General features: G+C 46.6%; 2 protein-coding genes across 2 annotated transcripts in view; both read right to left on the bottom strand.

Moving 5' to 3' along the window:
* dhx9 (DEAH (Asp-Glu-Ala-His) box helicase 9) overlaps positions 1-10,731 on the bottom strand; it is an 11,036-nt gene extending 305 nt beyond the window's left edge. Inside the window, exons 1-28 of the mRNA XM_036216321.1 lie at positions 10,607-10,731; positions 9,956-10,137; positions 9,742-9,882; positions 8,822-8,927; positions 8,599-8,750; positions 8,339-8,487; positions 7,683-7,729; positions 7,353-7,489; positions 7,186-7,275; positions 6,845-7,006; positions 6,649-6,726; positions 6,394-6,585; positions 4,928-5,069; positions 4,714-4,796; positions 4,486-4,642; positions 4,293-4,390; positions 4,007-4,220; positions 3,838-3,932; positions 3,699-3,772; positions 3,472-3,624; positions 3,241-3,401; positions 1,550-1,661; positions 1,313-1,474; positions 1,107-1,234; positions 806-1,035; positions 606-721; positions 135-335; positions 23-70 (exon numbers count right to left, since the gene is read on the bottom strand). Coding sequence (XP_036072214.1) covers positions 23-70; positions 135-335; positions 606-721; positions 806-1,035; positions 1,107-1,234; positions 1,313-1,474; positions 1,550-1,661; positions 3,241-3,401; positions 3,472-3,624; positions 3,699-3,772; positions 3,838-3,932; positions 4,007-4,220; positions 4,293-4,390; positions 4,486-4,642; positions 4,714-4,796; positions 4,928-5,069; positions 6,394-6,585; positions 6,649-6,726; positions 6,845-7,006; positions 7,186-7,275; positions 7,353-7,489; positions 7,683-7,729; positions 8,339-8,487; positions 8,599-8,750; positions 8,822-8,927; positions 9,742-9,882; positions 9,956-10,066 — 3,539 coding nt within the window. The 5' untranslated portion in view covers positions 10,067-10,137; positions 10,607-10,731. The remainder of the gene's footprint in view (positions 1-22; positions 71-134; positions 336-605; positions 722-805; positions 1,036-1,106; positions 1,235-1,312; positions 1,475-1,549; positions 1,662-3,240; positions 3,402-3,471; positions 3,625-3,698; positions 3,773-3,837; positions 3,933-4,006; positions 4,221-4,292; positions 4,391-4,485; positions 4,643-4,713; positions 4,797-4,927; positions 5,070-6,393; positions 6,586-6,648; positions 6,727-6,844; positions 7,007-7,185; positions 7,276-7,352; positions 7,490-7,682; positions 7,730-8,338; positions 8,488-8,598; positions 8,751-8,821; positions 8,928-9,741; positions 9,883-9,955; positions 10,138-10,606) is intronic.
* Positions 10,732-11,589: 858 nt separating this feature from the next.
* Positions 11,590-13,432, bottom strand: LOC112144295 (tripartite motif-containing protein 16-like). Its single transcript, XM_024268779.2, has one exon. It carries the CDS (start codon positions 13,391-13,393, stop codon positions 11,729-11,731), a length of 1,665 nt encoding a protein of 554 aa, XP_024124547.1. The 5' UTR covers positions 13,394-13,432; the 3' UTR covers positions 11,590-11,728.

Genomic DNA, 13,432 nt, shown 5'->3' with positions numbered 1-13,432 from the left:
GAACCCCCCTCCTCTGTTGCCCCCTCCATCAAAGCGGGCCATCTTGGGGGGCCGTGGTCCGTCTCCCATCCTGTAAGGACAAAGACTGTCAGATTCTGGACAGAATCAGGTTCTGGTTCTGAGCTCTCTGGTACCTCTGGCTGGAGTTCATGAGGTTGAGTCCGGCGGCAGTCGGCTTGGACACGTATCTGATGGCGTTCAGCATGCGCGTGTTGCCCTGATCCATCTGGTTGATATACTCTGGATCTTTGGTCACCTCCACCACTAAAGCCTCAAGCCCCGCCCTCAGCGCAGCCACACCCCCTGCCACCTCATGGGGGATCCTGAGCTTGATCCTGAAGACATTCAAACAAGTTTGGCTCAATATTTGGAGCACCTTAAGAACTAAAGCTCAACTCCAGATGCAGTATCTGAGCCTAAGATCCTGAAGCTACGGTCACACCGGACATGTGTCGGCCGTTCAAGAACATGCTAAACGCAGGTTCAGGCAAAAGTTTTGAACACGGAAATCCAAAATGAGCATATATAGACTTCATTAAAAGTGGTTGCTTGAACGCTGAGGCCAGTGTGAACGTAGCTTGATGTGCAGAGAGCTGGAGACTCACCAGTCGTCCAACTCCACGATTTCTCCGTTGGAGCTGATCTTCTTACAGGCGAAGAGCAGCAGCTGCAGCGGGCTGACCAGAGTCATGCCTTTAGCCGAGATGGCTCTGGTCCGGATCTGGAACACAATGTGTGCACTTGTCAAAAATGAAACTCTGAATTGGAATAAGCATAACTAAACAGGTTTGGAGGACATCCCCACCTTCTCACTGAAGACAAAGAAGGGTGATGGGTACTTGATGTCATGGCTGCTGAACGGACAGTTGACGGAGGACTTGTGGATGAGGGCGTTGCGCCCCTCTGTGGTCAGGATCTTCCTCTTCTCCTTGTGGTAGCAGACGTTGGGGTATGAGCCAAAGGTTATCAGAGAAATGACCACATCCAGGTTGTTGTCGGGTCCAACAGTGTTGAACATCTGTGTCATCAGACACTCTGCAGGACCAGACGTAAGGAAAGGTCATGCTACGTTCAGTAAAATGACGTTTTGTGGTGAATTCAGGTACCTTCAGGAAATCCAGAGTTCACTAGGATCTCCTTCAGCTGGACTTTAGCCTCCCACGTCATCCTCAGGGTGGCCATGTTCAGGCGTTTGTGCTCGCAGAAGCGCATCTCCGCCTCCTCACCGTTGACCCTACACAGAGGGAATGGTGATGAGAAGTTGTCCAATCACAGTGCAGATGTAATGATCATTTTCCACCCCCCCACAAACCTGACATCGTCCCAGGCCTGGAAGACGGCCAGCAAAGCCACGTGGTCGGAAAAGCGGCTGCCAGAGAAGTTTCTGTGGACGAATCCGAGGCGTTTTCCGTCACTGATGAAGGGTTCAGGGAAGCAGGAGGCGGCAGAGATTGTGCAGACGGCGTCTCCAACGCTGCAGGAAAACACAAAAGAACTGAAACAGACTAAAGCAAACAGGCAGGCACTGACAAAGAGAGCAGAGACTGACTTGAATATGCAGCCCATGATCATCATCTTCCCCAATCGAGGCTCGATGGGCAGCCGGGCCAGAATCCGACCCAGAGGGGTGAGCTCGTCGTTGCTATCAAGAGCATCCAGTTCTGGAACACAAAAACATACTCAGAAATCTCAGCAGTCATCCAAAACCCAGTTCAAAAAGAACTGAAACTCTGACCCTGGACCCACGCTGCAACCATTACAGCTCAGGTGCAACATGGGAGCGTTCTAGCTGTGGCTAATGACTCGCATTGGCTATGGGATGGCTGGACCCACAGGCTCCACCGCAGACCTCTCAAAACTCCAAACTCATGTAGGTCCATAATATAACCCCCCATTTATCTAGGAAGTACAGTAATCCCCCCTTATTCGTGGGGGTTAAGGACCACAGATATCCGTGATTATGAAGAACCTCCCGTCCCCGTCTCGCCGAAGAATGTCTGTTACCAATCCTTACTCAATAATACTTCTGATCATGCTATGTAAAAAAACACCTGCTCTGGATAATGATTATCCTCCAGGTTTATCATAATATTTTTGAGCCGCTTCTGACTCAGTTGATGCCGTTTCTCCATGCAGGCTCACACTAGATGGCAGCGATTCCGGTAGGAACAACCTTTAGCCCGCTGAGTGTGTCTGTGTGTAGCCGATGGGCCAGCATGCGCTTCACATCTGATCCACTTCTGCAGCACCTTCAGATACAAACGTTTTGTACTTCATTAGCCTTATTGTGTACAAGTAGAGGAGACAAGGGTTGGTTGTCACAATGACATGATGTTTAAATTACAGTGAAAACAGCAGTAAAGGGGTTACATTTTGAAAAATGTACTGGATACACTTTACACTCGCTTGCATGATTTCCGGTTTAGGTCGATACTAGCCCCAACTTCCCAAAAAGTGCTCCGGCATTCGTTAAAAATTTGAACAACAAAGTGGATTTGGAGCGCCGGAGAAGAAAGATCCCAGAAGTCGGCCTGATATGGACGCAGACTGAGTGCCTCTCGCACTTTTAAGAGTTAGGTAAAGACACCAGTGGCCGCACCAGACCAGAGCTGTAACGGTTGCTGTGAGAACCCGGGGGGACGCAGGAAGAGGTGACCCTATACACAGGAAGTTACAGCACGGCAGAGGAAATGGTGGCAATTCACACAAGAAGTGGCCGTATAATGCAGGAAGAAGCAGCTCATTCTACAGGAAACAGTAGGACCTCCAGCAGGAAGTGGAATTATGACGAAGAAAGCAGTGATATGTCACACAGGAAGCATTACTCTGAAACACACTAAGAGGTGCTACGTCACAAAGGAAGTAGCAGTGGATTTGTCTGAATTCCCACCCTAATCCCTAAGTACAAAAAAAATTTAACATTTTTTTTTTTGCAAAAATGGTTCAGTTGCAATGCATTGTGGTCTATATTTGCTAATTTAGTGGGCATCGATGCATGCTAGTTTTTCGCAAAGACTTCAGGGAAATTTCTAGGACACCTAATTTTGGAATGGTAGATTTGGACAGCACTACAAAATGGTGAATGCACTACATAGTGAGCTGGAAGGAACTAGGACATAGCCAAAGTGTCACAGGAAGAAGCAGTGTGACACAGGAAGGGACAATATGTCACAAACAGTCATTAAATACATCCCACGTTTCAGTTCTCCTAGCAAATGGCGTCCTTGAACAGACTCTCACCTCTTAACGTGTGTTCCGCCTCTATGACGGCGTCCAGTGGTGGCGGCTCAATAGCCTTAGACAGGAAGTGTCCAATGCTGCCGAGTCTCAGCAGCTTGATGCTCAGAGCGACTTCGTGGAGCGGTGTCCTGAATATCTCTGGAGTCATGTGAGTCTCCAGCCTGCAGACCAACACACAGTCAAAACCAGCAAACACACATCACAGGAGGGGGCGGGACCACTCCAACATACTTCTCAAAGCGAGCGCGGCTGCACATGTGGAAGCAGAAGCCGGGTCGGACCCTGCCGGCTCGCCCCTTCCTCTGCTCCAGGTTGGTCTTGGAAGCCCACACAGTGGCGTAGTTGGTCATGTTGTTGTGGGAGGTGAAAAGTTTCACTTTCTGCCTTTTGAATTGAGAGCAACCCTGCCATTAAAACTGAGGAACTGAGCTGCGTGGAGAGCGGCGTGCAGGACTTACTTGCAGGAATCGATGACGTAGACGACATCGTTGATGGTGATGCTGGTCTCTGCAATGTTGGTGGACAGGATGACCTGGAACAGCAGTGACAGTCAGACAGAGCACAACTTCCTGCTTCACACGCTTACACCCCACCCACCTTGGTGACATCATCAGGAACCGGCTCAAACACCCTCCTCTGCTCCTCGCGTGGGACCTGAGAATGGAGTGGCAAGATCCGGTATCGATTGCTCCCTGAAACAAGACCGCCACGTTTTATGACAAGTTTCTAAAAGGTGGAGAGATCTGGACAGAGGCGGGGCACGGACCAAAGTGCGGGTTGGTCTCCAGGTGTCTCTGCATGGAGAAGATGAGGTTCCAGCCCGGCAGGAAGACGAGCACGGCCCCGGCAACTTTCAGGGTCTCGATGTATTTCAGCAGCGCTTCCACCAGCTCGAAGGACGTCTCCTTCTCACTCATCTGCGACATGGTGTTCTTGGTCTCTGGAGTGTACTCGGCCCCACAGATCAGGTTACAGTTGGTCTGCAGAGACGGCATGGAGCACATGAGAGATGGTCCTCAGGCACACTTTCACTTCTGCAGAAAGTGTCTTACATCTTCTTCTCCTCCCTCCTCGTCTTTGGCTTTCTTCTTCCGATCCATTGGCGGGGGAATGAAGTTTGTCATCTGGATGCAGTCTTCCAGAAAATACTCTAAACACAAAATCTCAAATAAATACTTGGATTTCCTTTAGTTGTCTTAGTAAAGTAGCAAAGGAACTTCAAGTTTCTGAAAGTCAAAGATGAACCTTGAACAGGGAAGGTGCGTCCGAACACCTCGATGATGGGACAGTTGAAGAAGTACTCTCTGAACATGGTGGTGTCGATGGTGGCCGACATCAGGAGGATGCGGACGTCCGGGAAGGCCTGGACCACGTCTCTGAGCACCACCATGAGGAAGTCCGTCTGCAGGCACATACACAATGAAAGCGCCCTCTGGTGGACCTCATCCTTACCGATTCTGAACAGGAACTCACGTTGATGTCTCTCTCGTGGATCTCGTCCACAATGACGTGGCTGATTCCTCGTATTCCTGCTTCCAGCTTCCGCAGCAGAACGCCTGAAAGAGCCAAAGACCATATTCAGGAAATGAAAGGCTGCAGGGATACCAAAATAGTTCAACACTAATCTAGACGAACGTAAAGGATCAGCTCGTCCAATCAAACTTCTGAGCTCAAGGTGTTCACGTACCCACAGTGCAAAACAAGATGCTAGCATGCGGACGGGGCAGCACAGACTCAAAACGCACGCTATAGCCACAACTTTTCCCAAGATCCTCTGCTCTCTCATAGGCGACTCGCTCGGCCACGGAGACAGCGCTGATCCGACGGGGCTGCAGACATGACAGCAATGGATCGGCTAGGCGTTCATGTGCACAGAAAACGAGATCTTGGTGCTAAATAGAAAATGATTGAGCGTCTTTATGGTTACAACAGTCTTAGTTGTGCTGCTATGCACTCATTTATGCAAAGAAAGATCATGCAGGCGAGAGCTACAGAAGCTCTTATGCAGAGCCTTCACGTGAAAAATGTCAATGGCCAAAATTGGGCCAGGCTGACCAGAGTTCAGCTGAAAAAAAACTTTGAGGTCAGCTGGCTTTATTTAGATCCTCATTTGAACCCACTCCAATCATCTCTTGATCTATTTTAAAAGAATTCAGTGTTTTTCATTATTACAATTATGAGGATTTTAGCCAAAATCAAAAAACGTGTCATTTTCAATGACACTTTTTCAGTAGAGCAGCAGTGGTTCATTAGAAATTTGTCTCTGAGTTGAGGGCGGGACCTTTGGCAAGATGCATCCCCGCCCCTCTTTCCCCTCCCCATTGCCACTGCAAATTTTTTGATCGTATTTTTTTATCGTATTTTCTGCACAAGTGCAAGCTTTTTCAAACAGTATTTTCATCTGCTCCTGAATCACAACAATCTGAATGAAGAAATACTCAGAATTTCAATTGTATTCTTCATTTTCTTTAAATATGTCCTCGTTTATGAGAAAAATACTGTTAAAAACACCTTTTTTTCATAGAGGGGCTTTAATATGTAGCATAAATATCAGAAAGTCTCGCAACCTTTTCAGACAATTTAGATACACATATTTTTTTTTACATTTCACAATACTTTATTTTTATTATTTATTCATATGTATAATAAACTATATAATCAAAATATGCATTGCTTTATAATAAACTGATGTTTAGTGAGATTATATTTAAATCTTTAGCTTTTTACAGCTTGACTTAAAGAAAAAAAAAAACATTGATTCTGTTGTTAAGGCCAGTTTTTCTTATTATTTCTTATTATTTTGACCAAAGTTAATAACTTTAATAACTTGCAGAAATACTGAAAAGATTTCTCAAGTTTTATCTAGAATGTGGATTATTTTGTGGCTGCTCTGCTGGCTTTAGATTTATTTAGAATCATATTAACAACATTTTTATGTCTGGGTTCAAAGTTAGCATTTGGAGATTAAAAGTTTGTATCTAAGCATTAAATTGAGTTCTGTTCTTGATATCAAAGAAATCATTTAGGTAAAAATGTGTTGCTATTTATAATTATCCTATTTATTTTGGCACTCTATTTTCAGATAATTAGCATTCTGTGTAGCACATTAGCATGACTGGAGACCACAGGCATCCTTCAGGTGCGTTCTGTTACCTGGGTGACCACGATGTTGCAGTCAGACGCTCTTCCTCCTTTGATGAAGCGGTCCAGGATGTACTGAGGAACCTGCGTGGTTTTGCCGCAGCCTGTGGCTCCTCTGATGATCACCACCGGGTTGCTCTCCAGGGCCCCCATGATCTCCTCCTCAAACTGTTTTACGGGCAGCTGATCGCGCTCTGCTAGGATCTAAACAACACAGCGTCAGTCAGAGAGCAGAGCTCGCCACAGCACCAAAACCAACTCCCTGACCTTCTGCAGAGAGTCGTCGTGCTCCAGCTGGTACATCAGCTCATTGTGCAGGTCCTCACTGATTTGCTCAGGGGTGCACTAAAGAGGGGAGAAGGAGATATTTTAGGAGGCAGGTAGCACCTGGACATGAAAGTATCAGGAGACATCTGCTCAGACCCTGAGGTCTTCCATCTAGAGCTCCAGGAGAAAGCCTTACAAAAGCTAGCGGGCCCTCATCAATGTTGCTGCTGGTCCAGGGGTTCCAGTTGACCTGCGGCGGGGACCAGGGGACGACGCCAGCAGTGTTCTGACGCTGCGAGGGCTCGAACGTGTTGATCTTCCCCTGAATCAGAGACACTGGGTTGCTGGGATCTTCAGGCTGAAAGACACAAGCATCCGTGTCAGCTTGACACATTTACTCCCCCCACAGGAGGAAGGGGGAACAGCAGGTCACAGCAGAAGAAGCCCACACAAAAGAATGCATCTAGAACCTAAGAAACCTAGAATGATCCAGGGGATTTATCAAAGCTCCTCTTTCAAAACCTGTCTGGAACTCACCGGTGGGGGGACCTGGATTCCAAGCTCCTCGACCACAGTGTTCAGCTGCTGCTGCAGGTCAGGAGACACGTTCACGTCGTACGGCTCCAGCTGGACATGAAAAAGAGACAAACTTTCAGCCAGCTTCATTTTTGCTTTGACGAAACTTTAAAACATCAAACTCTCACCGTCTCACCCTCCTTCTTCTTGGTGATTCCAGTGTACGCCTCCAGCACCCCGAGGTGGTACAGCTGTCGCACCACCGACAGCGCGCACGACTGCGCCGCCAGCTTCTTGTTAGAGCCGTGTTCGCGGGCCATGATCTCTAAACAGACAAAACGGGCGGAGTCACTAGCACCACATAAAGCTGTTTCAGCCTATCAGGTAAATGTGACAATCCTGTGTTTGCTATTTCAGCTCACATCTCTGAAAAACTGTTATTAGAACAAACATTGTTCTTTTGAGTAAAGAATCTTTGTTTCAGTGGTCTCATGCACAGACATGCTGTGAAGACTTACTTCTACCGAGCTGCCTCACAAACAGCTGCATCTCTGCAATGAAGCTCCTGTGGAAAAGTAACATGGCAGCGTTACTTCCTGTGCCTTTCAGAGTAAAAGCCTCTAGCCAAGCGTCCCCTCAGGAGCAGACTCACCTAAGGTGTCCACAGGAAGAAACCTGGGTGTTTTTCTGCCAGACTTTCAGGTTTTAAAGCCTACAATGAAGAGCAACACCACAAATCATGACCAGAGACCACGGAGCTGCACCCATGGGGGGGCTTTAGAGTGCCTAAAAACCCTCCCCATGTATTTCCTCAGCGTGGTCGTGAGTTCTGGTGTTGCTCTGCAGACTTTGAGTTGGAGATGGGATGTGAGGGCTCTCTGGTGTAGCCAGCACACTCTGGAGCTCTCTGGGTTTGCAGCAGTCCGGCAGAAAAACACGCAGGTGCTTCCAGTGAGCGGGGGCCAAGCCGTGTGGCCCCTTTCAGAGGAAACATTCACCAACCTGAGAAGCCACAGCTTCTTCAGGACATTCCAGAGGAGCTGGATTTAAATTGGTGTTAATTTGTCTTGACAGAACCCAACAACGGAAAAGACCAAATCCAGACTGACGTGAGACCTGCAGCTCGTCAGCCTGGATCTGGTTTGACAGCTGGTGGGGGAGCGCTGATCCAGACCTGTTGTGATCTGGTCCCACTTGGCTGTACTTGTACTCCGCAGTCATCTTCTCCTGCTGGAAGAACCGGTTGAGGCGGGCCTTGGCGTTCTCCAGGGTCCAGTTCCCGTGCAAGTTTGCATTCAGGTCTACCTCCTCGGACTCCAGCGTCTAAAACAGGGGAGCCACATTCACAGTTCCAGCTATAGCAGAGATGACTGAGCTCAAAAGGATCTGGATCATCTTGAAAGCAGCTTTATAGCACATAGCTGGCTCGAGTACCGCTTGGGCTTCCTGCTCATCCCTCCGGGCGTAGTACTCCTTCAGGTTGGCCCCTCTGTCCCACTCAGCCCCTCCTCCGTCCCCATAGCCTCCTCTTGGAGGGTACCCCTGTTCCGTCTGGCCCGCATGTTCTTCCATGGGGACTTCAGCCTCTGAAAAAAGAGACCTCAGAATGAAGAAGAGTGAAATTTGAGAGAACGCAGGTTAGGTGTTCGACTCAAACCTTTCTCCCCCTTCACTACTAGATGGGGGGGCAGAGGCCCGCTTGCTGGGAGGGTTCCGAAGCTGCCTGGAGGTCCATCGGGCTGGGTTGGTTCTGGAGCCATGACCTGATCAAAACAGTAAACATATTTGGTCAGTTCTGGCTGAGTTCACGCTGAACACAGGTCAACTTTTGACTAATTCTCCCAAACTTCATGGATTCTTAACCTTATACGTGGTTTTCTGTTCTGGCCTAAACATAGTGAGGCACTCTACTGATTGGGAAGACGTTCCTCTAGTTCAGGGGTCTACAAGCTTCAACAGTAAATGATCCATTAGGGCTTGTTTTCTCCTGATCAAAACCTAGTAGGAGCCCTAAAGTCTTATTTTGATAGTTCTGTGCATTTATTACATTGTATTTTTTTAAATAATAAATATCAATTATGTTTCTTTTCTGGCAAAAGGAATTAAAATAATATAATAAAAACAGAAATAAAAAAAGATAAATTAGCATTTTATTAAAATGTGAAGCTATTTTTTTCCATTTCCTTCAAAATAAAAGACTCCATGTGCCAAACTAAATCATATCAGTGCATCTCTGGAAAGCACAAGATAATACTCATAAAAGATCAGACTTTCTACCAAATTTTCACTTAGTATTTAAAATCTGTACATTCTGGAGGAAGAAAAGTGCAAACAAGACCTCTTCAACTCAGGAAGGTAAAAATCTTTACTTAGTTTATCTTCAAGGTTCACTTCAATCATAAATGTATAAACTTAACTAATCTAAAAAGAGAAAAAAAAGGAATACCATTACTTTATTTTTCTTTAGCCAAAGAGCCACTATAGAGGGCTTAAAGAGCCACAGGTGGCTCCGGAGCTGCAGACCACTCTACTCTGTTTTTACATCTCCTTTAATAAGGTGTAAAAAAGCAAGCTGACCCCCAGAGCTGGGACCTCCTCGGCCTTCATCTCCCCAACTCTGACCAAATAGTTGACAAAGTCCCTGGCGGCGTTGGTCTGAGCATCCTTCTTGCTGGTTGAGTTCCCCATCCCCACGTAGTTGAAGCCATCCACCCGGACCTGAAGGAGCAGATGGAGAAGTTACAGGAGGAGAGTCTGGTGAAAAACCAGCTGCACGTGAACACAGACACACCTCACACATGAACTTTTGACGGTTTTTGTTGCCCGCCGCCCGGATGTCATAGTTGGGAGTCAGCTTCTTTTTCCCACACCAGGCGTACAGGAAATTCTTGATGTCCGCCATGGTGGCGAGCTTCCAGCTCTGCCGAGGCTTTACCTGCGAGCGTCAGGTGTGTTCCGGACCCGTTGTGCTACCTGTAAAACAGAGAGGTGAATCTGAACCCCCGCAGAAACACGGATGGTCGTCACATGTAAACACGCAGTGTGTTCAGAAAGCTGCTGCAGTAAACCGCTGCCTGCATGTCGTAAAAAACTAAAAACTCAACAAATCCAATACAAACAGGTGCGAAACAGGGAGTAATGACAATAAAACGTTTAACCATTTTTAAATGATACTATTATTATACACCTAGTAATCTTCTTACGACTCTTGTTATCATATTAGCCTCAACGCAGAATGTTTTCATCGCATCAATCGGTCCCACATTTGAAGACAGCTAAATGCTAAGCGAACGTTAGCATATAGCATCATTCAGAAACCGGTGTAAACATTTACAGAGGCCTCGAGTAAAACCAACGTCAATAACAAACGACGTAGTTATGCAAAATAAAAAGTATATATTTATATTTTATTTTAACACCAATGACTATATTTAACACCTACCGTCAGCTAAGAAACAGATAAAAGTCTCCGCAGTGCAGATTTCTGCAAAGCAGCAACAGCGGAAGCGTATCACTCTTCAACCGCGCAACAGCGCCACCCTCTGTTCTGGAGGAGAAATTACCCATTGGCTCCTGGCAGGGGGTTTGGTCAAACAGATACCAAATACTATCCATCCATCTTCTTGACCGCTTCTTCCCTTTCGGGGTCGCGGGGTGCCGGAGCCTATCCCGGCTACTGATGGGCGAAGGCGGGGTACACCCTGGACAGGCCGCCAGTCTGTCGCAGGGCCTCAATCACACACACATCCACTCTCACATTCACACCTAGGGGCAATTCAGAGTCGCCAATTAACCTATGAGGCATGTTTTTGGACGGTGGGAGGAAGCCGGAGTCCCCGGTGAAATCCCACGCATGCACGGGGAGAACATGCAAACTCCACACAGAATGGTCCCAGCCGGGATTCGAACCGAGGCCTTCTCACTGTGAGGCGAGAGCGCTAACCACTTGCGCCACCGTGCAGCCCATACCAAATACCAAGACTTCTAAAAATAGTTCTTTAGAGTACTGCCACTTCTCCATGCCAGAAGTACTGCCAGAACAAACGAATACTCTCAGATACTGGAATGAAGACAAAATAATCAGAATGTTTTTATTGTCAAATGATTAAAATATTCAAACAAAAGTTTTCAAATGAAACAGACAGATAACAATGTTGTAAATGTTTCTCTTTCTACAAACACAATCTTCTCCTTCAGTTTCTTCTCTTTTCTGTGTAGAGCAAACAGGGAAAGTCTTTAATTGTGATGTCTCTGATTATATTTGAGTTGCAGCTTCCTTCAGTTCACATGACAACAACACAAAAACATGAACACAACATTTGTGTGACATTTAATTCAAACAGTCAAATCCCAAAGTTCAAAGAAACAACAAGAAAACAGATTTTACCAAAAAAAAAAATCAAGATTCATCTTCAAAAATGTCTCAAATCCACATTCTAGGGATTTGTCATTTCTCTCTTTATTTCTGACTATAAACACGACTCAACAGAATATTAACAGTTAAAAAGTTTAGCTCAAAATGATGGAAAGCAGAGAAATCATTAAAAACAAACATTTCACTTCTTTATTTGAGTTTACAGAACTCTGCTGAGGTTCCAACAGCGTACTCCAACAACACTCCAGCATGGAGGGGCTGAGAGAATGTGGTCTGGACTCTGTGGAGGAGAGTCATGCTTTCAGAGATGCTGTAGAAGGACAGAACACCTGCTCTGTGATCCAGGTACACTCCTACTCTGGAGGAAACAGGAGCTGAGATGGAGGTTTGTATGCTGTTGTGGTGAAATGAGAAACTGTCTGGAGAACTATCTAATGCCCAAGATTTATCATTGAAACCAAATATACTTTCATCTCCAGATCTGCTGATGTTCTTGTAAGCAACTGATAGACGAACATATTTTCCTTTCAACTCCACCTCCCAGTAACAACGTCCAGTCAGACTCTCTCTACTCAGAACCTGAAGATAATCAGTAAATCTGTCTGGATGATCAGAATCAGACTGAGGTTGTCTCATTACTGTCACCTTTCTGTTTTCCTCTGACAGTAACAGTTGTCTGTGTGCTGTGTTTGGATCCAGTGTGATTTGACATGAATACCTTAAGAAGTCAGCTCTGCTCTTTGGTTCTGGTTCTGGCAGTAAAACATCCACATGAGTGACTGTCAGTGAGATGTTTGTCCATTCCTCTCTTAGAAGTTCCTGCATTATGTCTCTGAGCTCTGACACAGCTGCTGTCACATCCTCAAAGTATCTGAGAGGACGGACATTGATGCTGGATGAGTATGTGGACTCACTGAGTGGTGGCAGTGAGGGGTAGTTGAGCAGAAATTGGCTGTGATCCTCTGTGAGTGAGAGCTGCTTCAGCTCAGCGTCTTTGCTCTTCAGCTCAGTGATCTCCTGCTCCAGCTCCTCCTGAAGATCTTTGACTCCACTCACTTCAGTTTGCTGCTGGGATCTGATCTGCTGCTTCACATCACAGCTTGTCTTCTGGATGAGACGGATCATCTGAGTGAAGATCTTCTCACTGTCCTTCACTGTTTGATCAGCAGAGTGATTGATGGCCTCCACCTCCTGTTGAAGCAGCTTCACCTCTTTCTCTCTGTCCTGGATTCTCTGCTGGATTTGTTGTTGACTCTCCTCCAGATCTCTCTGCCTCTCAGTCCTTTCTGCTGCAGCTGAGACTGTGTCGTGTCCTCTATGTTCTTCCACAGAGCAGAGATAACAGATACACTTCTGATCAGTGCGACAGAACATCTTCATCACCTCATCATGAATGGAGCAGATGTTCTCCTGCAGGTTCTTGGAGGGTTCCACCAGCTTGTGTTTCTTGAATGCAGCTTCATCCAAATGAGGCTGAAGGTGTTTCTCACAGTAAGAGGCCAGACAGAACAAACAGGACTTGATGGCTTTCAGTTTTCTTCCAGAGCAGAAATCACAGGACACATCTTCAGGTCCAGCATAGCAGTGATCAGCAGGAGCAGCTTGGAGTCCAGTCTTCTTCAGCTGATCCACTAAAGCTGCAAACATGAAGTTTTTCACCAGAACAGGCCTCGTTGTGAAGATCTTCCTGCACTGAGGACAGCAGGGAATTTTCTCCTCTCCATCCCAGAATCCTTGAATACACTTCATGCAGTAGCTGTGTCCACAGGGAATAGTCGCTGGATCCTTCAGCAGATCCAGACAGATGCAACAGCTGAAGGTTTCTTGATCCAGATCGACTCCTTTCTGCGCCATTTCTCCTCTCAGACACAAAGACTGTGTGAGTTTCACTTC

Source organism: Oryzias melastigma, linkage group LG17, assembly GCF_002922805.2.
Source record: "Oryzias melastigma strain HK-1 linkage group LG17, ASM292280v2, whole genome shotgun sequence".
Taxonomy (NCBI): domain Eukaryota; kingdom Metazoa; phylum Chordata; class Actinopteri; order Beloniformes; family Adrianichthyidae; genus Oryzias; species Oryzias melastigma.
This window is presented reverse-complemented; position numbering and strand designations above follow the sequence as displayed.

Excerpts from the sequence above, each read along its gene's own strand:
- LOC112144295 (XM_024268779.2), bottom strand. The coding sequence starts at position 13,393 with ATGGCGCAGAAAGGAGTCGATCTGGATCAAGAAACCTTCAGCTGTTGC.